Genomic DNA, 26,321 nt, shown 5'->3' with positions numbered 1-26,321 from the left:
GTGTTTGCTCAATTAAGTGTTTGTTTGTTTGTTTTCCTGATTGGTATATGGAAATTCTTCATACATCCTAGACAGGATTCCTTGTCACAAGCATGTACTGCAAATCTCTTCTCCATCCTTTGATTCAACTTCTTAATGGTAACTTTTGATGAGTTGAAGTACCTATTTTGAATGAGTTCTGATTTATTGGTTATTGTTAATGCTTTTGTGGTTTTTTTTTTTTACATCTTTCTTTGTTCCGAGGTCATGTAGATAGTCTTTGTTTTTGTTTTTTTTTCCCTGAGAGCCTTATTGTTTTATATTTCACATTTAGTTGTATAATCTACTTCAGTTCACTTCTCATATATGATGTGGGATAGCTCAAGACTCATTTCTAAAATAGGCGTATTGGTTAACACAGCACATTTTTTGAAGAGGCCACCCTTTCCCCGATTTCCAAGTAATAGCTGTACAAATAGTTCAATAATCAGCCATTCGATTCAGTTAAAAAAAAAAGCAAACTTATTTTTGACTTTTTTTTTATACTTAATTGAGCAATAACTCATTCAAAACCTATTATATGTATACATACAGTATAGATTTTCTTTTGGGGGGTTGTCACTCGAAATTGTGTTTTTTAAATTTTTTCCATCTTATTATGGTAAGAACACTTAAATAACATGTAGCCCTCTTAACAGATTTTTGTGTGTAATATGGTATTATTAGGTATAGACAGTGTTAAACAGCAGACCTGTAGAGCTTTCTCATTTTGCATAACTGAATTTTACCTTTTGATTAGCCACTGCTCTTTTCTTCTCACTTGACAATCATTATTTTCTTCTTTGCTTCTCTGAGTGTGACTACTCTAGATACTTTATTTGAGTGGAATCGTTCATGCGGTATTTATGCTTCTATGACTGGCTTATTTCACTTCGCATAATGACCTTAAGATTCATTTCTGTTCCGTGTTGCAGAACGTCCTTCTCTTTAACGGGTGGGTAGGGGAATGCCTGGGTGGCTCAGTGGGTTAAGTGTCTACATTTGGTCAGGTCATTATCTGAGGAGTCCCTGCATTGGGCTCCTTGCTCTGCATTCTCCCTCTGCCTGTGGCTTTCCCTGCTTGTACTCTCTATCTCTCTGACAAATAAATAAAATCTTAAAAAGTGAAGACTGGATAGTAGTTGATTGCATGTATATGCAGGACTTTTTATCTATTCCTCTGTCAGTGGACATTTAGTTTGTTTCTGTATTGTGGCTACTGTGGTGCCCTGACTCCGGTGATGCAGACACAGGGAAGAGCTGTGTTTCTAGCCCAGTCACAGTGCAGCAAGGTGGTGGGGGTGGAGCTGTGGTGAGTGCTGCTTGTTGGCACAGCTGTTCTGTTCTCTGTCATCCCCAGGGACTAGCATTTGTGCTGGCTCCCCTCAGTGCCCCAGATGAGATAGGAGCTGGTCCCTAGGGTAGCACCTGGCAAAGCTGGTGTATTAGATATGAAGTCTGAGGCTTTACCTCTTCAGGGAGGAACTGCAAGCTGAGGACACATTTGGATGGGATTATACTGTGCTGTGCTGTGCTAGGGTGGGGATTAGGGCAAGAGGGTGTTTCCATTTTTCCTACTAATTTCATTGCACCTGCTTGGGTGTAGAAGCCTGTCAACTAGATTTTGGATTTCTGACAAGAGAATTCATCTGTGTGGTGCTGTTGAGTTGGTATGCCCACAAAGGGAAGGAGTGTTGATTTCCTTCCCTGCCCCTCACTACTATGCCCACTCCAGTCTGGCTCCTGTCTCTCTCACCTGAAAAACAGCTCTCCTTTTGCTAAATCCCATGAGTGAGATTTCATTCTTCACCTTAACCTCTCAGTAGCATTTGGTCCCATTAACCAACCCTTTCATAAAATATTCTTTCTCCTTAATTCTGTTGCCACCACATGCTTCTGGATTTCATCTTCTATTGCAGTTTATTCTTTGTCTTAATTGTTGGCTTATCATCCTCCATCTGCTCATTAAATGTTGGACTTCTCAGTTTTTAACTCCATATTCTTTCACTGTAAACTCTCTTTTCTAACAAGTGATTCATTAGACTGTTAGAATCATCTGAGGAGCTTTCTAAAATCCTGATGCTTGGACTTCATCCCAAACTAATTAAAGCTGGGGTGGGACTAGGCCTTAGTTGTTTGCAGAGCTTCTCAGGTGAATTTAGTGCATAGCAAAGCTGAGAATCACTAGACAAATCCATCTGAACCCACAATCTTTAAATACTACTTTTTCATCAGAATAACCAACACTCGTGTTTGATTCGTAAATACATGATATCTTGCATGACATATAGAAAATGCTCAAAAACTTTGTTAAATGAATTCAAGGAATTACTAATTCGGGAAAATATTTGGTGTATAGATAATTGAGTGATAGTAACATTTTTGTTGTTTGTTAAGGAATTGTATTATTTAGTTGATGTTGTGGGTTGAGTTGTCTCTAAGATGGTCTTTGAGATAAAGATTTCCACGCAGAAAAAGCTTGCTTTTGGAACAAAAAATGGGAATGAGGAAGCAGGTTCAAACACAGGAAAGGTGCAATTGCACCTGTGGCATGGGTTCGATGCTACAGGGAGTGCTGAAGCTGGGATGGTCCTTCAAAGTTATCTCAATCAGTAAGAAGAGACTTGAATGCTTTTGTGTCCCCATGTTGAAGCCTTTGGGTTTGAGTTGCCTCCAGAGCAGGACACCTTCCTTCAGCTGAAGGCTATTCCAAAAGGGACCAAGCTCAGAGCCTTAAGCAGCCAGCATTCCTTGCAGAAGCCTCGGATCCGAAGGTGTGATGGGGAGGAGGATCCAGCACCACGGCATCTGCTACAAGTAGAACCAGATTAGCAGCCAAATGGGATCTTACTGATCATCTTATTTAGACCTTTGATTTTAAAGGTGACTTTATGGGGCGCCTGGGTGGCTCAGTGGGTTAAGCCTCTGCCTTTGGCTCGGGTCATGATCCTGGGATCCTGGGATTGAGCCCCGCATCGGACTCTCTGCTCAGCAGGGAGCCTGCTTCCCTTCCTCTCTCTCTGCCTGCCTCTCTGCCTACTTGTGATCTCTGTCTGTCAAATAAATAAATAAAAATCTTTAAAGGTGACTTTACTGAGGCTCAGAGAGGGATTTGCCCCATATTATGTAGTAACCTTAGAGTCTGTCGGGGTCTAGAATGCTAGTCCCCTTACTCTTAGACAAGTGTTTCTTCAGTTATACCCACTGTGTGTGAGTGAGTGTGGGATTTATCCTATCACCATTTCTGTTGGGCCAGAAAGGAAACATTTTATATTTATCTCTGCAGGGAAATAGAAAATTGAGAAAAGATAATTACAGTTGTAGCAGCAGTTAGAAACAGAGTTAGAGGTATTACTCCGGATTTGCCTTTGCTTGATGAGCAGGTAGTACTCTTTCTGCAGAGCATGGAATGTAATTGCTGAGTGAATGTTTTGAGGTTTATGTGTGTGTCCTTTGGTTATGAGGTTTATATCAACTTAGTAAACCAATAAGAAGTAGCGAGAATGTATAATGTTTTACACTGAGAAACATACCCTGTAGGCGACCCTTGCAGTATTCATATGATGAAGAATCTCACATGTGATCAGAGGTTAAAAGAGACCACAGCCTCTGATGAGACTGGGAAGTTGCTGGTCTCTGGAATCCAGCATCTCTGCAGATAGATGTTTCTACTCTGTGAAAAATGTTTTTCTTTGAGTCACGGATGATGTAACTGCATAACTGAAGGTAGACAAGATCTGGAAGTATTTCCACAGGACCCAACAGTTCCTGAGCCCAGTTGAGAGATAAACAGAAGGATTGCTGTGAAACTCTGTTCTTAATTATGATTCTTGGCCTGTTATGACACAGTAGACGTTGCCACACACAGGCACACATACCCATAAACACATTCTTTTCAAGTAAATATAAACTAATTAAACTAAATCAATCATGTAAAAGGTATCCCTCACTGTATTCATAAACCTTCTGTTCATAGTTTAATCCAGAAACAGAACGGAAAATAAATATAGAAGCTGTCAAGAGAGGTAATAATAAGTTTTACTGTAATTAGGAAAATACAAAACAAACAAAACTCCTCTATAATAACCTTGCAGTTCCCTGGATTCATACATAACTACCGACTCAATTTATTACCTGAATATATAAGGTGTTTCCCTGTCTTTGTATGTCTATCTGTCTGGTTATCTAGGAGAGTATTTTCACTGCTCTAAAAATCCTCTATGCTCTGCCTATCGATCCCCCACTCACCCCAGTCCCCGGCAACCCTTTTTACTCTCTCCATAGTTTTGCCTTTTTCCACAATGTCATATAGTTGGAATCATCGCATAGTAGCCTTTACATAATATGTATTTCTGGATGCTCTATGTCTGTTCATGGCTTAACAGATCATTTGTTTTTAGTGCTAAATAATATTCCATTGTCTGGATGTACCACAATTTACTTATCCATTCATGTACTAAAAAACATCTTGGTTGCTTCCAGATTTAGCAATTATGAATAAAACTGCTATAAATATTTGTGTGCAGATTTGTTCATGTAGATCTTAGGTGTTTATATCCTTTGGGTAAATACCAAGGAGTGAGATCGCTAAATCGTCTTGTAACAGTTATGTTTAGTTTTGTAAGAAATTGTCACCCTGTCTTTCAAAGTGGCTGCACCATTTTGCATTCCCATCAGAAATGTATCAGAGTTTCCATTGTTCCATATCTTTATTTGCTTTTGGTGGTATCAGTGTTATAGATTCTGACCATTGTAATAGGTATAATGGTGTCTCATTGTTCTTTTAATTTGCATTTCCCTGATACCATATGATGTGGAGCCTCTTTCCATAGACTTATTTGCCATCTGTATGTCTTCTTTGGTGAGGTATCTATTAAGGTCTTTGGCACTCTGCTCTTTTTTCCCCCTCAAATAAGTTTTATTTTAGAACAACTTTAGATTTACAGAAAATTTGCTAAATACAGAGTTCACAAATACTCTGCTCCTAGTTTCTCCTATTATTAGCCTTTAGCATTTGTATGATACATTTTTTTATAATTAAAGAACCACTGTTGTTACACTGTTATTAAATAAATTCCATTCTTTACTCAAGTTTCCTTAGTTTTTACCCAATGTCCTTTTTCCGTTCCAGATGCCATTCAGTACATTACATCTAGTATTCATGTTTCCTTAGGCTCCTGTTGGCTGTGAAAGTTTCTCAGACCTTCCTTTTTTTACATGACCATGATGGTTTTGAGGAGTACTAGTCTGATATTTTGTAAAATGCCACTCTACTGGGATTGGTCTATGTTTTTCTCAGGATTAGACTCGAGGTGTATAGTTTTAGGAGGACGGTCACAGGATACAATGCCATTCTGATCACATTTTATTAATGGTACGTAAAATCAACATGACTCAACACTATTGAGGTTAACCTTGATCATCTGGCTAAGGTAGTATGTGTCAGGTTGCTTTGCTGTAAAGTCACTTCTTTCCCCTTCCCATTTTATGTTCTTTGAAAGAAAGTCACTATGCACAGCATATGCTCAGGAGTTATGCCCCACCAGTTGAGAATAGAGGGTATACTTGAAATTCCAGTTATTTGGAATTCTGCTTGGGAAGATTGACTATCCTCCTTCATTTATTTATTGAATCATTTATTTGTATCCATATGGACTCATGGATTTTTACTTTATATTTTGGAATATAACCCGATATGACTTTATTTAATTGCTCACATCATTTAGATTTGAACATTTGGGAAATCTTTTCATTGGATTCTGTGTCCCTTTGACACACTCTGATTATCTTTTCTTTCTTTCTTTTTTTTTGAGTTTACTTTCAGTTGTTATGAGATCTGATCTTTTCTTTATTTCTTCTTTTTTTTTTTTTAATGTTTTTCTTTTCCTCTCATTTTAGATGAGGATACCAGCATTTGTTTCCACAAAAGAAAGTTTCTACAACTTAAGTGTTCAGGCCCAGGATCCCTCAGCATTGTAAATTTTGTGTGAATTTTTCAGGGAAGAACATATATTTTGCCAGATTTTTAGTGTTGTCCATAACCTAAAAAGAGGTAAAGAATCACTGCTCCAGTGTAAAGAGGAGAAATAACACACCATACACATTTTACATACCTTGCTTTTTCCTAACTGCTTTGTGCTTGCCTCAGTTCATGTCCAGCTGGAAGCTTTATAGCTCCCACATCCAGATTCCTCCTCCAGCATATGCCAGACTGCTTTCAGGTCCAAAAAGAACTTTGACCATTGTTGTTACAGTTATAACTCTGTAAAAACATAAGCATCCCTTTGGACTCAGACTCTTAACTGGAGGGAAGATATTCAGTTAATATGCTCATACACACCAGTTTTGATATTGAATTATGTAGTATGGTCACTAAAGGGTCATGTAAAAATAAGAGTGTGCTACAGTTGATGGAAAACTGAGTTTCCCCTTTGGAAAGAAATTTCTGGATTTGTCCTTTAGTTCTGGAAAACATTACATCATCCAACTATACAGCCTGATACATTCCTTGCATAACTTCACATATTAGTAATGACATTGGTTCAAGTTTAGGCAAGTGAACAAAAGAAGACTGGTTGTAAAAAGGCTTTTGATATAAAACATTATTTTCTCTAGTCATTTGATCACTTTGCTTGAGTAAAGTAAGTTATTTTCTTAAATTAATATCATATTTCTGTGGAATAAATACTGTTTTGTCATAATAACAGAATTATTGATAGATTTCTTAAAATAAAACAAAATGGCATAGTCAAAATGGATAAAATATTGGACTGAGTTGCAGAATATAATGACTAACAATGAAACATGTAGTGTGTGACCTATTTAAATGCATTTAACTCTTCTTATTCTTGCTTGTTTTGTGTAAATAGTAGTAGTCACTTTCCCGTATTACAGGGTTTATATACTAAAGTGCAGAGAAAAATTGCAGATTATTTCAGCTCTTTGGCAGAAAGTGCTGTAGCTTCTAGACTCTTAAAATGTATCTTAACATGTAGAGATGACTTTAATGTTGTTTTAGTATTGAGTGAGCTAAACAAAAGATTTCTATTGTTTTCAGGTAGGAAAAACCCCTGAATTCATGCGTGTGAATATGAACTACATGGGATTCACTTAAATTTTAAAATATCTTTGAATTTCTAGTATAAGGAAAGGTGACCTATCAACTGAATATTCATATAAGATTAACTACAACAGACATGAGAATATATATTTATACAAATAAGAATAAAAGAAAGGAGCTATAATGTATTTGATATATTCCTTTTTTATTAATTTGAAGAGATTTTTCTTAGCTGACATTGATTTTTTTATTGTTGTTAATAAACAAGAATTTTTGTTGTTTTTGTTTTTTGTTTTTGTTTGTTTTTAGCTGTGGAAAGAAAGAAAAACATTTGGGGATGTCTGGATGGAAGAGTGACTCTGATAAATTATAGAAAGAGCAGATTCAGATTTTCCAGGACTAATGATAAGTAAGGCTAATAGAAACTAAGAATTTATCTCTCTCTCTCTCACACACACACACACACACACACACACACACACACACACACACATCTATACATACACATTTATATAATATATCCTAAAGAAATATATGGGTGGATGGTGATAAGATGAATACTATTTCACTCCCATTTTGGCAGGTTTATTGTGAAATGACAAGTAGGAATCAGGATTACCAGATTTCATAACTCTCCCACCTTAGGATATCTTCTTAGCCTTGCTGTCTTAGTTCCTGTGGGTACATCCTCTGTTGCTCCATTAACTCAACCTAGTGTGTACTCTTTTACTGGTCAGGGTTTTTCTCCTTCACTGAAGAACAGCTCTCTGGGTGGTTAATTATCTCTCCTGTTTCTCAAGGGAATGTTTGTGATTATCAAATCAAAGAATATAATAGACATGATAGTTGATTTCTCAGTGTTTCATTCTGGACTATTGCTCTGAGCCAATCATGGTCGTTTTTTTCTCCTTGACAGTGATTGGTTCAGCAATGGCCAATGCTGGAAAACTTCTGAAGAAAACAAAAGAACAAAAGTAACCCTGATTCTGAGAAGACACCTCAGGAGGAAATGCTCTTTACCTGCATGTGATGTGTGGAAATGCCCTTGCTTTAGTGCACGCAGGCTTCCTGAGGCTGCAGTCAGCTTAGAGGTCTGGCAAATAGGAGATGCCTGGGTGGCTCAGTGGGCTGAGCATTTGACTTTTGATTTTTGACTCAGGTCTAGATTTCAGGGTGGTGAGTTAGAGCCCTGCTCTTGGGCTTAGTGTTGAGGATGGAGCCTGCTTGAGATGCTCTCTCCCTCTCCCTGTGCAACTCCCCACCCCTGCTCGCTCTCTCTCTCTCAAATAGATAAATCTTTAAAAAAAAAAAAAAAAGAGCTTGCAGATGGAAAGTGCTTGAGAGAGTGTGTATTTCATATTATACAGAAAGTATATGGAATTACAAAAATATAGAAGCCATGATTCCCTCAAGAATCATACTGTCTGGATTCAGTCTAGTTGGTAATAAATACACAGATATGAAAAAAAAAGCTATAATATAATTGCCAAACAGTCTGTTTATGTTTGTGTTTGTTAGAGTAAGATGGGATGATTGAAACAAGATTTTAGGAGAGCAGTCTTAAAGGACAGGTTGGGGTTAGAGTAGTACAATGAGAAGTGGAAGTTACAATATTCCAGGAAGGGAAGAAGGACAAAATTTGGCAGTGAGTTCCAAGGACCAGAAAGTAAGTTTGATTGATACAACTTATAGTGGTAAGGGAGGAAAGATTTTTTTCCCTCTATCCTCAATAGCTAGGTCTATGAAATAAATGACCACAGGCATATTAACAGGAGAAAAGGTATACAAATTATTAATCTTTAATATCACATTCATGGGGGCATCAGAGCTAAAAAAAAAAAATAGTGAATACCCAGAGTGGTGAGATTTGAGAGCTTATATTATGCCTTCATAGAGAAAGGGGAGGAGGATATGTTCCTCTTAGGGGAAAATATCAGATTTTTAGGAAAGATGAACGAGCCTTTAGAAGAACAGTTGGGAGGTATGATCGAATATGACAAAGTTTGTTTCTGTGTCCTGTCCTGTGATAAGAGTCAATCTTATTTAGTTGATGAAACTCCAACGGAGGGGATTTATGACGGTAAATTCTTTAGGGGGAATCTGTCTGTAGGCAGATAGGAGTTCAGAGAAAGCCTCCCCTGCATTTGCTCTTTTTCAAGGACTTTAGCTCAAATAATCCATATGCCAAAGAGACATCTTCCACAGCTGGAAGAAAAAAATCAGGCTGGAAAGTTCTCATTATTAAAATTAGTGTTAATTTTTTTAATGTTGTCTGGTCATTTCATTGGTTAAAAGGGATGTACTTGTAAAGGATTTTACGTCAAGAGACACAATAATGAAGTCCTTAATTAATCCAATACAAGTATATTTTGTAATCAATCAGTTCTGTTTTCCTCCCCTGAATGGAAACCTTGTAGATGGGTTTGAACACTAATTTGCATCCAAATATCCAATTTTCCTACATACCTTCACTCTCTTCAGAGTTTTCAATCTTTTGATAAGGGGTGACACTTGGTTCTAGGGAGGTTACAATTTCACCTGCAATGAAATGGGAAATCTCATTACTAACCCCCAAGTCCCTGCAGCCACAGTATTGGCACTGATAAGGCCACGGGAAGCAATTTAAAAAATCTACATCATCTCCTGAACCTTTAGGTGGTTTAACTAACTGATTAGCATGTTTTTCTTTAATATTTTGGACTCTGATATCTACTTGAAGAGATTGTCTGTATCAGTTTGTAGTGTTTTCTGAGTTTTATAAACTTATTATCCATCCCATCCCACCTCTAGGGGTTACATCTTATCAGCCGACTGTATGTAATTAACTCAGAACAGAAGTGCCTGATACATGAGAGGCTGGATTTCAAAACAACACCATGCCCCTTCCTTCTAAGTTTGCTTTGTATAAATTAATATCATTTTTCAAAATCGAAACTTTCACCCTATCAATACAGAATACACTAGATAGGGGCAGATACTCCAAGTATAATTTTAAACTTCCTTGTGATTGTCATGGATTTTTTTCCTTTTTTGTATTGAGACAATGATAATATAAGACTTTATGTGTAAAAATATGTATTGTTTTACTTTATGTTAAACAAACCAACAAATAGTAAACAACAAAGCATTTTTTTAATTAATTAATTTATTTTCAGAAAAACAGTATTCATTATTTTTTCACCACACCCAGTGCTCCATGCAATCTGTGCCCTCTATAATACCCACCACCTGGTACCCCAACCTCCCACCCCCCCGCCACTTCAAACCCCTCAGATTGTTTTTCAGAGTCCATGGTCTCTCATGATTCACCTCCCCTTCCAATTTACCCCAACTCCCTTCTTCTCTCTAACACCCCTTGTCCTCCATGATATCTGTACCCCAATGTTTATAGCAACACCAAAGCATTTTTCATTGGATTCCAAGAAAGTGGATTTTTTGTTTGTGTGGGTTTTTTTTTTAAGATTTTATTTATTTATTTGGCAGACGGAGATCACAAGTCGGCAGAGAGTCAGGCAGAGAGAGAGGACGAGGCAGGCTCCCTGCTGAGCAGAGAGCCTGATATGGGGCTTGATCCCAGGACCCTGGAATCATGACCTGAGCCGAAGGCAGAGGCTTTAACCCACTGAGCGACCCAGGTGCCCCTGTTTGTGTTTTATAGTGCTTTCAATTGATACCAATTTGGTCAAAATTCATTGTTCAAGGTTAATTAAAAGAGAAAAATGTGCCAGGTTTTTCTCATTTTGATAGCTAACAAGCAAACATACATAGAAAAGAGATAGCTGTAACTTGTAGCTCAGTATTTTCCTTGTTTAATTGATCTGGTAATAGAGAAACTTCTTATACCACTCCCCGCATCCCCCACCATTCTCCCCAACATATTGAACTCAGTGAGGACGTTCATCGGTGATTTCTTGGGGAATACCATTTTATAAATGTCAGCGTGATAGTTTTCTGAATTGTTAGACTGTCTCTCTGGCCATATCCTCTTAGGGTATGTAAATACTCCTTTGTTTAGGCAGAAGGTTAATATACATTATTAAACTATTTTTTGCTCTTTTCTTTTTCCCTTTTATCTCATTGTCTGTACTCCCTTTGTGCATCTCTAGATTTTGATTGCAGATTGCTTCTGAACTAGTAATATATCTACTTAATTTTATTTAAAAGAAAACAACATTGAGTACTTGGGGCAGTGTTGCATGAATTTAGAAAATTAAGTGCTAAAATACTTTCTTCATCTTTTATTTCTCATGACAACTATCTTTTGGGCATTTGACAATGCCTACTATTTTTATTTACTTCTATTTGGAAAAGCCATGCTGTAGTGATGAATGTGTCTCAAAAAGCATCTCTTCTCCATGGAGAATTACACATTTCTATTGCCAGCTATGTCTAAATGCTTACCAGAGTTTTGTTTTGTTTTCTTCTCCTATAGCCAGCAGTCAGCCGAGGACCTTGCCCGAGTACCTGCCAACTCCACTAGCAATATCTTGAATAGGCTATTGGTCAGTTATGATCCCAGGATAAGACCAAATTTTAAAGGTTTGTTTCTTACCCCCTCCAAAACCTTCAATCTGTGCAGTTTAAAAGTTAATTTTATGTGTTTAATCATTCAGTTGTGATATTCAAAACAATAAGGTTTCAAATTGGCGTGTTACTGTCCTGTGATGTTGCGTAGGTTTCGAGCAATTTAGTGACAAAAATATTCAAAGACAAGCAGAATACTAGTTCTGTTGTTTCATATGGTTCCCAGTTAAAAGAACAAAATAAGTATATTGTGGATTAGACTAACCTCCATCATGGATTTGCTAAGCACTTAGTATTCCAAAGCTTAGTGATTTAAATTTCAAGCTCTGGACACAGATCTTCCTTTCATTCACAGACACCAAAGTTATAATTTGTAGAATAGCCTACACTTGTTAGGAATAGACAATAGTTCTGATACGTTTTTAGATTCCTTTAAAATTTTTGCTAGCATTTCACATTGATAAAAATATCCCTCTACTCTTTTGCTGAAAAAAAAAAAAGATGGCCATATGGTTTTTAAAAACATGCTAACTTTGTGAATAAAAGCAACTGTGTTTTCTACAACAGATTGTTTCTACTCCAACAGAATATTACTATTTATCACACCTTTCAAGAACTAAAACCATACTTGCAAAGTCACGAGAAGATTGTATAGTTGTGCAAACTTTCTTTCTTTCTTTTCTTATTTTCTTTTTTTGTCCTCTTGACGAGCTGGGAAAAGCTATCTGAAAAAAATATCCTCTGGAAAACTATAATCCTTATTGCTGGCTAAGGACAGGTATTAATGTAGATCAGATTAACATTATAAGGCTTGATATTTTTTTCTTCTTCCTTTACAGAAAAAAAAAAAAGTCTGCAGCTGTTTCTAGTCAACTGAAGTTATACAACTATGTTGTAAAAACAGGGTTTTTTGTTCATTACCAGAACCTATTCAGTTACTTTCAACAACAGCCTTGGTCTGGGTTGTCACATGTCTACCATATATTGATTCACCACCTGTTTTCCATCAGTCAGTGGTTATGTGGCTAAAAGGCTAAATTCACATTTTTCCCTTTGTTAACCCAACCAGCAGCCCACAATGAATAAAAAGAAAAAAGAAAAAAAAAAAACAAAAAAGCAAGCAAGCAAGAAATTTGCAACATTATACCTTAATTCTCACTCCATGAACTTTCAAATTATTTTCCAACAGGTCAGGCAAAAATCTTTATAATGATTCTGTTATATGTCTGATTAACTTTGTATATTTATGAATTAAAAATCAAAATACAGTCATTATAGGTAATAGGTATTGAACACTGCTTTACTAATGAAAGTAAGACTTGAAATGATTATAAAAATGCAAAAAACTAAAACATTAAAAAATGTTTTTTTAAAGAATGTTTTACGGTTTCTTAAGGTAAGTGCATTAGCTCAATTAAAAACTTCTTTAAAAGTTAACGTATTTACTCAGTCTTAACAATTTAAGAAATAAATATTTCTGAATAATAACATGAGTTAATACAACTTAACTTATTTTTAAATTTTTATTATTATGCCTTAGAAAAAAAGTAATAGCAATTGTGAACATGGAATACTAAGACCATAGTTTTAAAGTTTTGTATCTCAAGTGGATTGAAAAAAATATAAAATCAAGTACATAAACCATAAAAATATGATAATCTAACCAAATTCTTACAGTTACTGAGTATGTTCTTAAATTTTATTTGTAGGCATTCCTGTTGATGTAGTAGTCAACATTTTTATCAACAGTTTTGGATCTATTCAAGAGACAACAATGGTAAGATTACAGGCAATTTAATATTTTTAATTATCAAAATTTTAACTAGAAGATAGTGAAAGATATAGTAAAACTGAAAATAAGGAGTAACTCTATGGGAAAATGCATGCTTTCTTCTAGTATGAAATATCCAAATTCCAAGGTGTGTTACATCAGTGATTTCAGTGCCTATATAATTTTGCAATTCAAATGTGGCCTTAATGCTAATTAAAACTTACAGACTTGAAAGAATTAATTTACTCACTCTGAGCTACTAATTGGATACCACCTGGGAAAAGCATTTATGAATATTCTGGAGCAATGTTTATTTCCTAGTATACATGTATGTATGAACATTAAAAAATACTTAAGTGTTCACAGTTTATTTTTCTTTCTTTTCTTAAATTTATTTTAAGTTTTGTAATCGTTTATTTTTCTCCTAGTTTCCTGAGGAGAATCTTTGTTTCCTCTGTAGTGCTAATATTGTGGTGCTTGGATCAGAGAATTGTAAAAAGCAAAGAGGAAAATTAATTTTTATAAGATAAGGCAGCAGAGCTCCGTGAAAAAATTATATAATAAGAGGAAAGATCAAGGAAGGGCAAAAGAGGAGCAAGAAAGAGGTGACGGTCAGGCTTCTGTCTTGAAAGGAATGGACAAGAAGGGTTTGAAGGCGTGGCTGCTATCCATGACGAGTTGGACTGCAGGGACAAAGGCTTCTATAAAGTAGTAGTTTTGTTAGTAGGTTACTAATTAGTAGATTACATTAGCAGATTTTCTGAATGATGTGTGATATAATTACTCCTGCTTCTTAAAAGGCATTCAATAAAGTCCACTTGCTCTTTGATGTTTTAGAATATTAGGTTTTCTGCCTTTTTGAAAAACGACGTGCTGAAATGATACTTCAAGTGGGAGAAAGAAGGCCCAAGTTTTTGTATTTTTTTGAGATCCTTATATTTTATTAGTAATATACACTGTGGATCGAAAGGCCAGTAATGGATAGGGCACAGTACAATTTTTCAGGGGACTCTCCCAGGCTAGAGAAAGAATGATTTAAAATATTTATTCCTTTATTCCTCATGGCAGCTTAATGTGTTATCAAAGCAACTATTTATTGCATTTAATTTATGACACCCATTTTTGTATCTAATTGAAATAAGAATGTTATTTATGTTTTTGTAGAAGCATGTATTTAGCCCCTGAATAATTGGTTATTTTCTTAGAGAATTATTCAAAAGTAGATTTTGGAATCAAATTCATTTATTTCCGGTGACTTTTTAGTTTACCTAAATGACAGAAATAGAGTACAGATCACCAGAAGACAGCTACAGAATAAGATAGAGTGAGTGCCGTATAGCACTCAGGAGACAAGTGTAGCATTTGTTTACCGAAAATGTGGTTAGTCTAGCTAAGCACTTCACTTTGTAAGAATAAGAGATGTCCTTTTTTCAAGGTGAAACTTTAAAGGAATCCATTTTGTCTGGATACTCTTCTCTGTGCCCTCTTGTATTTCTTGGCATCACTAAACTAATACTAAATCATCTCTGAAAGATGTTTTGGCCTGTTGGAAACACTCCTGCTCTGTCTTGCATTTTGGGACAGTTAATGCAAGGATATTTTTTCTCATTTGCATAAAAGCCACACATGTGTCCAGCTCAGTAGATATCATTAATGTATCTCTACTTCAGGTATCATTGAATGCCTTCCAAATGTTAGACACTTCAACTTCTCCAGGCCCCGTCTGTAGTTACTTGATATCTGGCTGAAAACACTGGGGGAAAGGTATGCTAGAAAAAGGAGAGGAACTTTCCTACAGATTATTTGAGGATTATAATAAAATATTACATATTTATAACATATTCTCATATTGTCCTCCTCCAGGGATTCAATATAGTAGCTAGCCCAGGGTACTTATTGCTGGGACCAGATTCAGCCTATTCTCATTAGAGTCTTTGTCCCTGCTTTTTAACCCTGATTTCCATTTATTCTAATTCTTCTTTTCTGGCTGCTCTGACTCACTTTGTGCCTTCTTTTCAATCCAGGTCTTTCATCTCTATCACTTGTTACTTAAATCTGATAGCTTTATTTTTCTCTCTCTCTCTCTTTCTTATTTATTTATTTTGCTAATAGCCCAAGAGCATATTTCTTAAAAACAAACCAAACAAAAAAGTTCCCCAAAACAAGAGGTTGGGAAAACAGAGGGTATTAGATTTGTGTAAATAAAGGATATATGTTCAGGGAAACAATATGGTGACCAGTGTGTAAGTTGCAATATTAGACTGGCTTGTGCTTGAATCTGTTGTGTAAATTACAAAAATAAAGAAGCAGTAGCTTTCAGTGATGGTGATTCTTGGGTTGTTATGCATTCTCAAATTCACTTCGTATTTCACAATAGAATTTCAATCGAAAGAAAATGCTAAAGAAAATGAATCATTTATAAGTTCGTTAGTAGCACCATTATACAGTTGGGATTTTGTTTATTAGTAGCCCACTAGAAATTTCCCTTACAAAGTTCTGCTAAAATAAAGGAACTCATAAAATCTGGGAAGCTTTGATACTGCCCCAAACTTTTCTCTCCCATTCAGACCTTTCTATCTCAACTGGAAGTTGCTTATTCCAGAAGGCATAATGCAGAACACAGAACTTGGGGGTGACTGTGACTTCAGTAGCTGCAAGTCAGGTGGTGGACAGATGTAGGGCAGCTTCTGAAAGGGGAGGGTGACCATTCCATTTTTCCAACAGATAACACTGATTATCAAAGAAGCAATCAGGTTTATAGGCATTCACATTGTTGTTAGGAAATTTGAACCAATTCCATTTGGAAACCATTTCTTTGTGCTAATTTTTCTTTTTCTTAATTCAGATGCTAACTATTGGCGACTAAATTAAAAGTAATCTCACACTTATTCAGAAGCAATAATTGTGTAGTGAAGGAGAAATTATAGCCTTATTAGTATTCCTTAAGATCTTCTATACTTCCATGGTTATAGGCCCCTTCAGCTTGTTTTATTATCTCATTTTATAAGCATTATAATTCCTTTTTCTCATATCTGTGTTTATTTACATTCCACTAACTTATATTTTTGTAAGGTATCATTATAAATACTATGCATGGTATTTACTGACATTAATAGTAACATCACCAAAATTATCTAATAAGTATAATCATTCTATTTCAAGTTCTAATTTTATCAGTTTGCATGCTACTGCCTGTGGCAACTGAAATGAGTATTCAGAACACTGAGAAGAATGGTTTTTTAGAGGTCAGTGGCATCTGCTCTGTGGTTAATGATTGTAATACATGTTGATTTTTCCATTTGGTTTTTATCTTTGGCTTAAATCACTGGGATTTTCATAAATGAAAATGTGAACTATTGCACTTGTGAGGAAAAATTAGGTAGTATGTTTTATTATAATAATCAATGCATAGACTTCATCAGGAACACATAAGAGCTATTTCATGGAAATAGGAGCCTGTTTGTATAACCCATGTTCTTTCTTTGGTTGAGGATGCTTCATGATTATACTGAATTATGATTACTCTGCAATTCATGATCCCATCAGACTTTCAAAGCCTTTCTGCTGCATGACTTATAATGTGTCTCAGTAGACGTCAACTCTTTTTGAGCAACCCAGTGTGCCTGTCAGGAAAAAAAAAAAAAAAAAGAAGTCACATTTTGGAACTGTTAAAAGAGCTGAATTATGGTTCTTGGCAATTATTTATCTTTGTTGTTTTAGAAACAATTTTATGTATTTCCCTTTATATAAACTTACGTTTCTTTCCTTAAAACTTGTCTTAGCTTACTATTCTTTTTATCTTGTTGCTTTTATTATTAACTTTCTAGCATTATTTCACTGTAGAATAATATTAGACATATTTTCCCCATTTTTCTCTATTTTGCATCTTAGATACACAAAGTTTCAAAAGGTTTTTATATTTATTTTTTCTCATATGATCAATATTCAGGTCTGTCCCCTGTGGTAGTCTAAATAATGTTCCTTCAAACCGTCCATGTCCTAATCTCAGAACCTGTGAATAAGGTATTTTACATGATAAAAGAGACTGTGTGTTTATAAATAAAGTAAGGATCTTGAGTTGGGGAGATTATTCTGGTTATCCAAGTGGGTCCACTATCATCACAGGGTCCTTCTAAGCAGGAGGCAGGAAGATCAGAGTCAATAGTGGTAGATGTGATCAAGACAGTGTGAACGTGGAGTGACGCAAGGAAGTGATGTATCAGTCAAGGAATACAGGCGGCCTCTAGACACTGAAAATGCAGAAAAGTGGAGTCTCTCTTCAGCTCCTCAAGAAGGAGTCAGCCTTACAGATACTGTGACTTTAGTCCCATGAAAATAATTTTGATGTTTCGAATTCCAGAACTGTAAGTAATAATTTATGATGTTTTAAATCACTAAATTTTGATAATTTTGTTACAGCAGCAATGGGAAACTCATACATGTGCTGATGAACACTTTGTTGATGCATTTTTTTCCTCCCAAATTCTATTGGAAGATTATCTAATTGCATATAACTTCATCCTATATGCTACTAGAGATATCTGATTATGTATATAACTTTTTCATATATGTATATGGGAAAATAATCAATGGTTTTGAATTCAGTGATTACTAAATACTCTCACTTGTTAATTGTAATAAGGACATAATTTGAAAGAGAATATATTTTTAGTTGTTAAAAATGTATTTCATTCTCTTTTTTTGTCAAAGTTACTTTTTTAGTATCTGCCTTAAAATGAAGAATAACATGATTTGTTGTGGATACTTTTCTCTTCCCTTTTTTCTCCTAGCTGTATTATTTAGAAGTATTGGTGATTAAACATTATATTAGGCAATAAGGAAGGATGAGAAATGCTCAAGTTTTACTTTCTTCTTCCAGTAATTAGTCATTGTTATCAACTGATATAGGAAAAATTAAATTAATGGTATTAATAATACTAGACAAATATCCTAACCTGTCAAAATGTGACAGTAATATGTATAAAATAGAATCGTGTTGAGTACTTTCTATTCAGCCCAACATACTGCCACTCTTACGGAGTTCATAGTTCAGGGAGGCACCACAGTACCACCTAGCAGGCACTCCTAATACACATGGAATATTGGAATAGGTCTAGAATTTTTAAATATTCATAAGGTGTTACTAAATAATATTTAACTATTTTTTTAAATAAAATGACATACCTGGAATAATTACTAAAATATAAACTAGAAAATTTTAGTGGCATTTTGCTAACTCATAATTCTTACATGAAATACCTAACCTCACTAATGACTAAATTTAAATCTTTTCAAACCAGGCTTATAACAGCTCTTTGACAGAACTTTAATTATAATGCTGCCAGATGCTATGAGAGCTGATCTCCTTCATTGCCTGAATGCTAACATTTTTATTATAAGGTAAAGACTACAGATGAGTTAGAGATTCCCTGTGTGAGAGGCAGGTAAAAATTATAACTAACCAGAATAGCTATCCTAACAACAATAGAAAGTATAAACATTTTTTAAATATTAAAATATCAATAATACAACTTAACCAGTTTTAATGTCTTGTTATGAAATGTTTTATTGCATTGAAGAAATAGTTGAATTTGGGTCTTAATTGGAACTGAAAATTTTGGAGAACATCCATTTTCCAGATAATGACTAATAGTGTGCTCTTTGGAATGAACAATGAGTAGTATTTGTCACCAAGTTCTTTAAAAACAATTAAGTAATTTCCCACTGATAAAAGAAGTCTGTTTCTGATGGGAATTTGTTCATTGCAAAATAAACTATAAAGCTATAATTACTGTGATTGACTAATTGAAAATGAAAATAAATAGGTTTCAAAGATAGTTATCTTAATATAGAACATTTGAAATGCTAATAACTAGTAATTATTTAGAAATGCTCATAAAACATTAACCAAAGCAACTAATGAGCTTTTATCTTTTAATGAATGTTAAACTCAAACTATTAATTTAAACTGTAAAATTTTAAAACACTCTTAAAAGATATATAAACTTGCTACAACTTGGATTGAATCATAATGATATGTGACTACACAGCTAATAGAAAAGCATCTTTGAAGTACTTTTATAAGGAAATAATAAGATATAATGGCCAAGACTGATACAATGAAATAAGCAATTTCCAGATTTTTGGTGATGCTCATTATAATACAACTCTGGAGTTCTACTAAAAAATTAAGAAAAGGATTACAGTGGAGACTTGAAGATATGTGGTTTGTTAAGCTTACAGTGGAGCAGTTGAAAGCATGAAGAATAATTCAGGAGATGCTCAGAAGCAGATTTTTGCACTGTGTCAAGATTTGTGACTTTGAAGTAGATTACTGTTAAGAATAATTGTTGGTTGGGAGCACTGGGTGCCTCAGTTGGTTAAGCATCTACCTTCAGCTCAGGTCATGATCTCGGGGTCATGGCATCAAGCCCTGCATTGGACTCCCTGTTGAGCAGGGAGCCTGATTCTCCCTCTGCTCTTCCTACTCATGCTTTCTTTCTTTCTCCATCTTTCTCTCAAATAAATAATAAAATCTTTAAGATAAACAAATGAAAAAATAATTGGTTGATCAACACAGTACAGGACAAACTAAATGAGTTACACTAGATGCAGAATTGTTTTGAAGCAAAAAAAAAAAAAAAAAAAAAAGAAAACAAAAAACTTATTAAACTGTGTTACCAACATTATAGAAGGATAACAGCAGCATAAAAGGTATATCCTAATAAGGCAGTATACTTGAGTAGCTTTTAATATGGCCAAGTCCAGTTCATATACATGGTATACTATCTCATTTAATCTCTATAAAAACCCTATCTTTGTGGGTAAGTTATTACTATCCCCATATTATAGATAGGAATTTTGTCCTTTGTTCACTTCTTAATCCTTCATAATCTTGCTTTTAATATGCCACTTTACCAAAAATGCTTTTGCTAAAATTTTCAGTGGCTTTCTCATTTGCTGAGAGTATTCAGTATGACTCTGCTTGACACTGTATGACACCTGCTGCTGTTGACCTTCTCAAAGCTTTGGGCTATTTGGTTTGGTGAAATCACATTTTCAGGGTTTTCTTTTTTCCTCAGTCTTCTAGCCTGCCCTTTGAATGCATGTCCTTCCCAGGGTTATTTATTTATCTATTTTTTTTGCTTTGTATTCCTACTCTAACTAATACTTATGGACAAACTCTTAATTAATCATCTTCTTTTTTTTCCCCCCTTTGGTTATGTTTTCAAGATTCATTTATATCATAACAGGTATCAGAATTTCATTCTTTTTTTACAGCCAAATAATATTCCTTAGGGTGTATGCATATACAGGCATACCTTGTTTTATTGTGCTTTGTAGATACTGTTTTTTTTTTTTTTTAACAGATTGTAGATTTTTGGCATCCTGCAATGAGCAAGTTTATTTGTGTCATTTTTCCAATAGCATTTGCTTACTTGCTGTCTCCTTGTCACATTTGGTAATTCCCACAATATTTCAAACTCTATTATTAATATTATATTTGTTATGATGATCTGTGATCTGTGATCTTTGATGTTAGTCTTATGATTGTTTTAGGGCATCAGGAACCAAGGTCAGATAAGATGGCAAACTTAATTGATAAATGTTGTGTGTGTTCTGACTACTCTACCAACCAGCCATTTCCTGTTTCTTTCCCTGTCTATGGGCCTCCCTCCCCTGAGATACATAATACCAAAATTAGGCCAGTTAATAACAAGACAATGGCATCTAAGTGTTCACGTGAAAGGAAGAATCATCTACCTCACTTTAAATCAAAGGTAGAAATGATCAAGCTTAGTGAGGAAGGAATGTCAAAAGCCAAGGTAGGCCAAAGGCTAGGTCTCTTGCACCAAACAGCCGCATTGTGGATGCAAAGGAAAAGTTCTGGAAGAAAATTAAAAAATTCTATGCCAGTGAACACATGAATGATAAGAAAGCAAAGCAGCCTTGTTTAGTGGTCTGGATAGAAGCTCAGACCAGCTACAACATTCCCTTAAGCCAGAGCCTAATCCAGAGCAAGGCTCTAAGTCTTTTCAGTTTTATGAAGGCTAAGAGAGGTGAGGAAGCTACAGAAGAAAAGATTCAAGCTAACAAAGGTTGGTTCATGAAGCTTAAGGAAAGAAGCTGTCTCCATAACATCGATGTGCAAAGTGAAGCAGCACGTGCTGATAGAGAAGCTGCAGCAAGTTCTCCAGAAGATCCACCAGAGGGCATTCATGAAGGTGGCTACACTGAACAACGGATTTTCACCGTACACAAAACAGCCTTCTATTGGAAGAAGAAGCCATCAGGACTTTCATAGCATGAGAGGAGAAGCCAGTGCCTGGTTTCAAAGCTTCAAAAGACAGACTGACTCTCTTGTTGGGGACTAGTGCAGCTGACAACTTGAAATGGAAGCCAGTGTTCATTTACCATTCTGAAAACCCCAGGCCCTTAAGAAGTATGCTAAATCTATTCTGTGCTTTGTCAGTGGCATAGCAAAGCTGGCATCACAGCCGTCTGTTTACATCATGGTTTACTGAATATTTTAGGCCCACTGCTGAGACCTAGTGCTCTAAAAAAAGATTCCTTTAAAAGTATAGCTTCTTCACAATACTTTTGGTCATCCAACCATTTTGATGGAGATGGGCAACAATATTAATGTTGTCTCCATACCTGCTAATACAGCATCCATTCTGCAGCCCAGAGATTAAGAAGTAATTTTGAACTTCAAGTCTTATTATTTAAGAAAAGCATTCTGCAAGGCTATCATTGTCATAGATAGTTATTCCTCTGATGGATCTGGGCAACGTAAATTGAAAGCTTTTGAAAGGGATACAGCATTTTAGATACTATTAAGAACATTTGTAATTTGTGGGAAGTAGTCAAAATACCAACATGAACAGGAGTTTGGAAGCTGATTCCAAACCTCATGGATGATTTTTAGGGGTTCAAGACTGCAGTGGAGGAGGTTGCTGAAGATACAGTGGAAATAGTGAGAGAACTAGAATTAGTTGTAGAACCTGAGGATGTGACTGAACTGCTGCAAGTTCATGATCAAACGCGAATGGATGAGGAATTGTTTCTCTTCAATGAGCAAAGAAAGTGTTTTCTTGAGATGCAATCCACTCCATGAAGACATTGTATAGATGGTTGAAATGACAACAAAGGATTCAGAACATGACGTAAACTTGGTTGATAAAGCAGCAGCAGGGTTTGAGAGGACAGACTCCAGTTTTGAAAGAAGTTTTACTGTGGATAAAATGCTCTCAAACAGCATCACATGCTACAGAGAAATTGTTCCTGAAAGGAAGAATCAATGGGTGTGGCAAACTTCACTGTTGTCTTCTTGTAAGAAATTGCCAACCACTTTGATCTTCAGCAGCCACCAGCCTGGTCAGTCAGCAGCCATCAGCATTGAGGCCAGACCCTCCACCAGTAAAAAAATACTATGACTCATTGAAAGATTAGGTGAGTGTTAGTATTTTTTTAAATAATAAAGTATTTTTTAATTAAGGCAGGTACATTTTATAGACATAGTGCTATCACACATTAATAGATTATATATAGTACAATATATATAACTTTTATATGCACTAGAAAATCAAACAATTCATTTGATTTGCTTCATTGCAATATTCACTTTATTGCAGTGATCTGGAACTGAACCCACAGTTTCTCCAAGGTATGCCTGTATACCCCATTTCATTTATCCATTTACCTCTTGATGGATGCTTGGGTTGTTTCCACCTTTTGGCTCTTGTGAATAATGCTGCAATGAGCATGGTGTGGAAGTATTTGTTGGAGTCTCTGGTTTCAGTTCTTTTGGATTTATACCTAGGAGTGGAATTGCTGGATCATATGGTATTTCTATTACATTTTTGAGGACAAAGTATAATTACTTAAAAGTGAAAAATGTACATTTAGTGAGGAAGTATGGACATGTTAGTGATTTATTTAACTCATTAGTGAGGGACCCAGCGGGATACTAAAGCTGCTTCAGTGGAAAATTCAGGAGCTTGAAGTGAAAGAATGAATGCTGAAATTAGATTGCTAAATTAGACACAGGCTTGTTAATGTCTCACAGGGCAATAAAGGTGTAATCTTTGGGGATATCTTTTCTCCCTGACATAGAACCTTTGCATTTGTACCAGGCAGATACCACTTGCAATTCATGAATCTTCTGTATCTTATCTGCTTTTGCAGAATTTAGGCCCTAACTAATAGAAGATGGCAAGTCAGACAAAGATACACTTTCCTAGAGAACCCCACAACCCTTAGGTGGGCTTGTTATGAATTGTTTCATCAGGATATTGAAAGGTTGAATAATAATCTTTTTTCCTTATTTCCAAATTTTGATTTTTCTTACCTTCTTGTCTATTCCCTTTCATTTTGTTTATACTATATTTTACATCCACCCTTTGTAACTTTTGTACATATCTTTCTTAGAATGTATTACTTTGTTGAAATGTATTTACTTTTCTTTACATTTTGATACATATTGCCTAATAACTGTCCAGGTTAGCTTATACTCCAGGAGAGTTTATGCATTTATGTTGCTATTGTTGGTGTATGAATGTGCCAACTCTCTATGCCTTACCAGTGATAAGTAGGATTACTCATCATCATTTCTAACTTCATGGGCAAAGGGAAAAATAAAATCTTGTTTTTCATTGTTTTTCTTTTGTAGTGGGGCAGAATGTATCTTCATGTTTATTGGTTCTTCTTTTGCTATAGAGATTTCCATGAGAGTACTTTCTTAAAAGAAATGTACAGTACCCCCTCTGTTTTTGAGAGAACTATCAGATTGTTTTATATAAATCATGTTCATATTTTTAATGTTAAATATAATTCTTTCATATGAAAATAACACATTTTACTAATCTGTCCTTTCTGATGGATTTTAGATTGTTTCTGGGTTTTTGTTTGTTTGTTTTTTTATTTGTTTGTTTTGGTTTGGTTTTGGCTATTACATAGTTGTATGCAGTAGACATCTTTGAAATGTATTTATGTACCAAGTACCTTACTTTTAAAGATCATTTTTTTTAAAGATTTTTATTTATTTATTTGACAGATCAGAAGTACCAAGTACCTTACTTTTAAAACTGGACTTTTTTTTTTTTTTTTTTTTTTTTTGAGAGCAGTTTTATCTTCACAGCAAAATGGAGCAGAAAATACAGAGAGTTCTCATATACTCCCTACGCCCCCTACCTACAACCTCCCCCACTATCAACCTTTGCACCAAAGGGGTGTATTTGTTGCAATCAGTGAACCTACAATAGCACATCATCAACCAGTCTGTAGATTACATTAGGGTTTGCTCTTGTTCATTTTATGAGTTTTGACAAATGTTTGAACATATGTATCCAGTTATAATTTCATATAGAAGAATTTCAGTACCCTAAAAGTCCTCTGTGTTCTGCCTGTTCATCTCTCCTTCCCCTGTAATCCTTGGCAACCACTGATTGATTGATTGATTGATTGATTTTTACTGTATCCAAGTTTTGCCTTTTCCAGAATGTCATGTAATTGGAATCATATAGCATATAGCCTTTTCAGATTGGCTTCTTTTACTTACTGGCATGTATTTAAGGTTCCTGCATATATTTTTATCGCTTGATAGCTCATTTCTTTTTCTTGCTGACTAATATTCTTTTGTCTGCATGTACCACAGTTTAACCATTCACCCACTGAAGGACATCTTGGTTGCTTCCAAATTTAGGCAATTATGAATACAACTGCTATAAAAATGGACGTGCAGGTTTTTGTGTAAGATTTTAGTTCCTTTGGGTAAAAACCAAGGAGTACAGTGTTGTAAGAATATATTTAGTTTTGTAAGAAACTTCCAAACTCTCTTCGAAAGTGGATGTGCCATTTTCATTTCCACCATCAGTGAATGAGAGTTCCTTTTGCTCCATATCCTCATTTGCATTTGGTGTTGTCAGTGTGATGGATTTGGCCCTATCTGATCATTGTGTAATTGGTATCATTGTTTTAATTATTTAATTTGAATCTCTCTAACGACATATGAAGTGGAACGTCTTTTGATAGGCTTATTTGTCATCAGTATATCTTCTTTGGTGAAGTGTCTGTTAAGATCTTTGGCCCATTTTTTTTAATGGGGTTGTTTGTATTCTTATTTTTACATTTTAAGATGTATTTTGTGTATTTCTTCTTGGTCTTGACTTTAACTAGCGTCTTTCTCCTGGCCACTCCCAAACCTCTGTCTCATGCTCTGGCCTCCTTTTAGTACTGATCTTGATTATTTCTGCTACTTTATGTTTCTTGGTTTTTAGTGATTCTTTTGTATTGCTGACAAAATAACCATTCACCCACTGAAGGACATCTTGGTTGCTTCCAAATTTAGGCAATTATGAATACAACTGCTATAAAAATGGACGTGCAGGTTTTTGTGTAAGATTTTAGTTCCTTTGGGTAAAAACCAAGGAGTACAGTGTTGTAAGAATATATTTAGTTTTGTAAGAAACTTCCAAACTCTCTTCGAAAGTGGATGTGCCATTTTCATTTCCACCATCAGTGAATGAGAGTTCCTTTTGCTCCATATCCTCATTTGCATTTGGTGTTGTCAGTGTGATGGATTTGGCCCTATCTGATCATTGTGTAATTGGTATCATTGTTTTAATTATTTAATTTGAATCTCTCTAACGACATATGAAGTGGAACGTCTTTTGATAGGCTTATTTGTCATCAGTATATCTTCTTTGGTGAAGTGTCTGTTAAGATCTTTGGCCCATTTTTTTTAATGGGGTTGTTTGTATTCTTATTTTTACATTTTAAGATGTATTTTGTGTATTTCTTCTTGGTCTTGACTTTAACTAGCGTCTTTCTCCTGGCCACTCCCAAACCTCTGTCTCATGCTCTGGCCTCCTTTTAGTACTGATCTTGATTATTTCTGCTACTTTATGTTTCTTGGTTTTTAGTGATTCTTTTGTATTGCTGACAAAA

General features: G+C 35.2%; 1 protein-coding gene and 1 pseudogene across 1 annotated transcript in view; both read left to right on the top strand.

The window, feature by feature from the left end:
* Positions 1-26,321, top strand: part of GLRB (glycine receptor beta) — a 100,929-nt gene that overhangs the window by 26,921 nt on the left and 47,687 nt on the right. The window contains exons 3-4 of the mRNA XM_059374674.1: positions 11,511-11,617; positions 13,312-13,379. Coding sequence (XP_059230657.1) covers positions 11,511-11,617; positions 13,312-13,379 — 175 coding nt within the window. The remainder of the gene's footprint in view (positions 1-11,510; positions 11,618-13,311; positions 13,380-26,321) is intronic.
* Positions 21,098-22,826, top strand: LOC132008058 (tigger transposable element-derived protein 1-like; annotated as a pseudogene).

Source organism: Mustela nigripes, chromosome 1, assembly GCF_022355385.1.
Source record: "Mustela nigripes isolate SB6536 chromosome 1, MUSNIG.SB6536, whole genome shotgun sequence".
NCBI lineage: Eukaryota > Metazoa > Chordata > Mammalia > Carnivora > Mustelidae > Mustela > Mustela nigripes.
The sequence above is the reverse complement of the archived record's forward strand: the minus strand, read 5'-3'. Positions and strand labels throughout refer to the sequence as shown.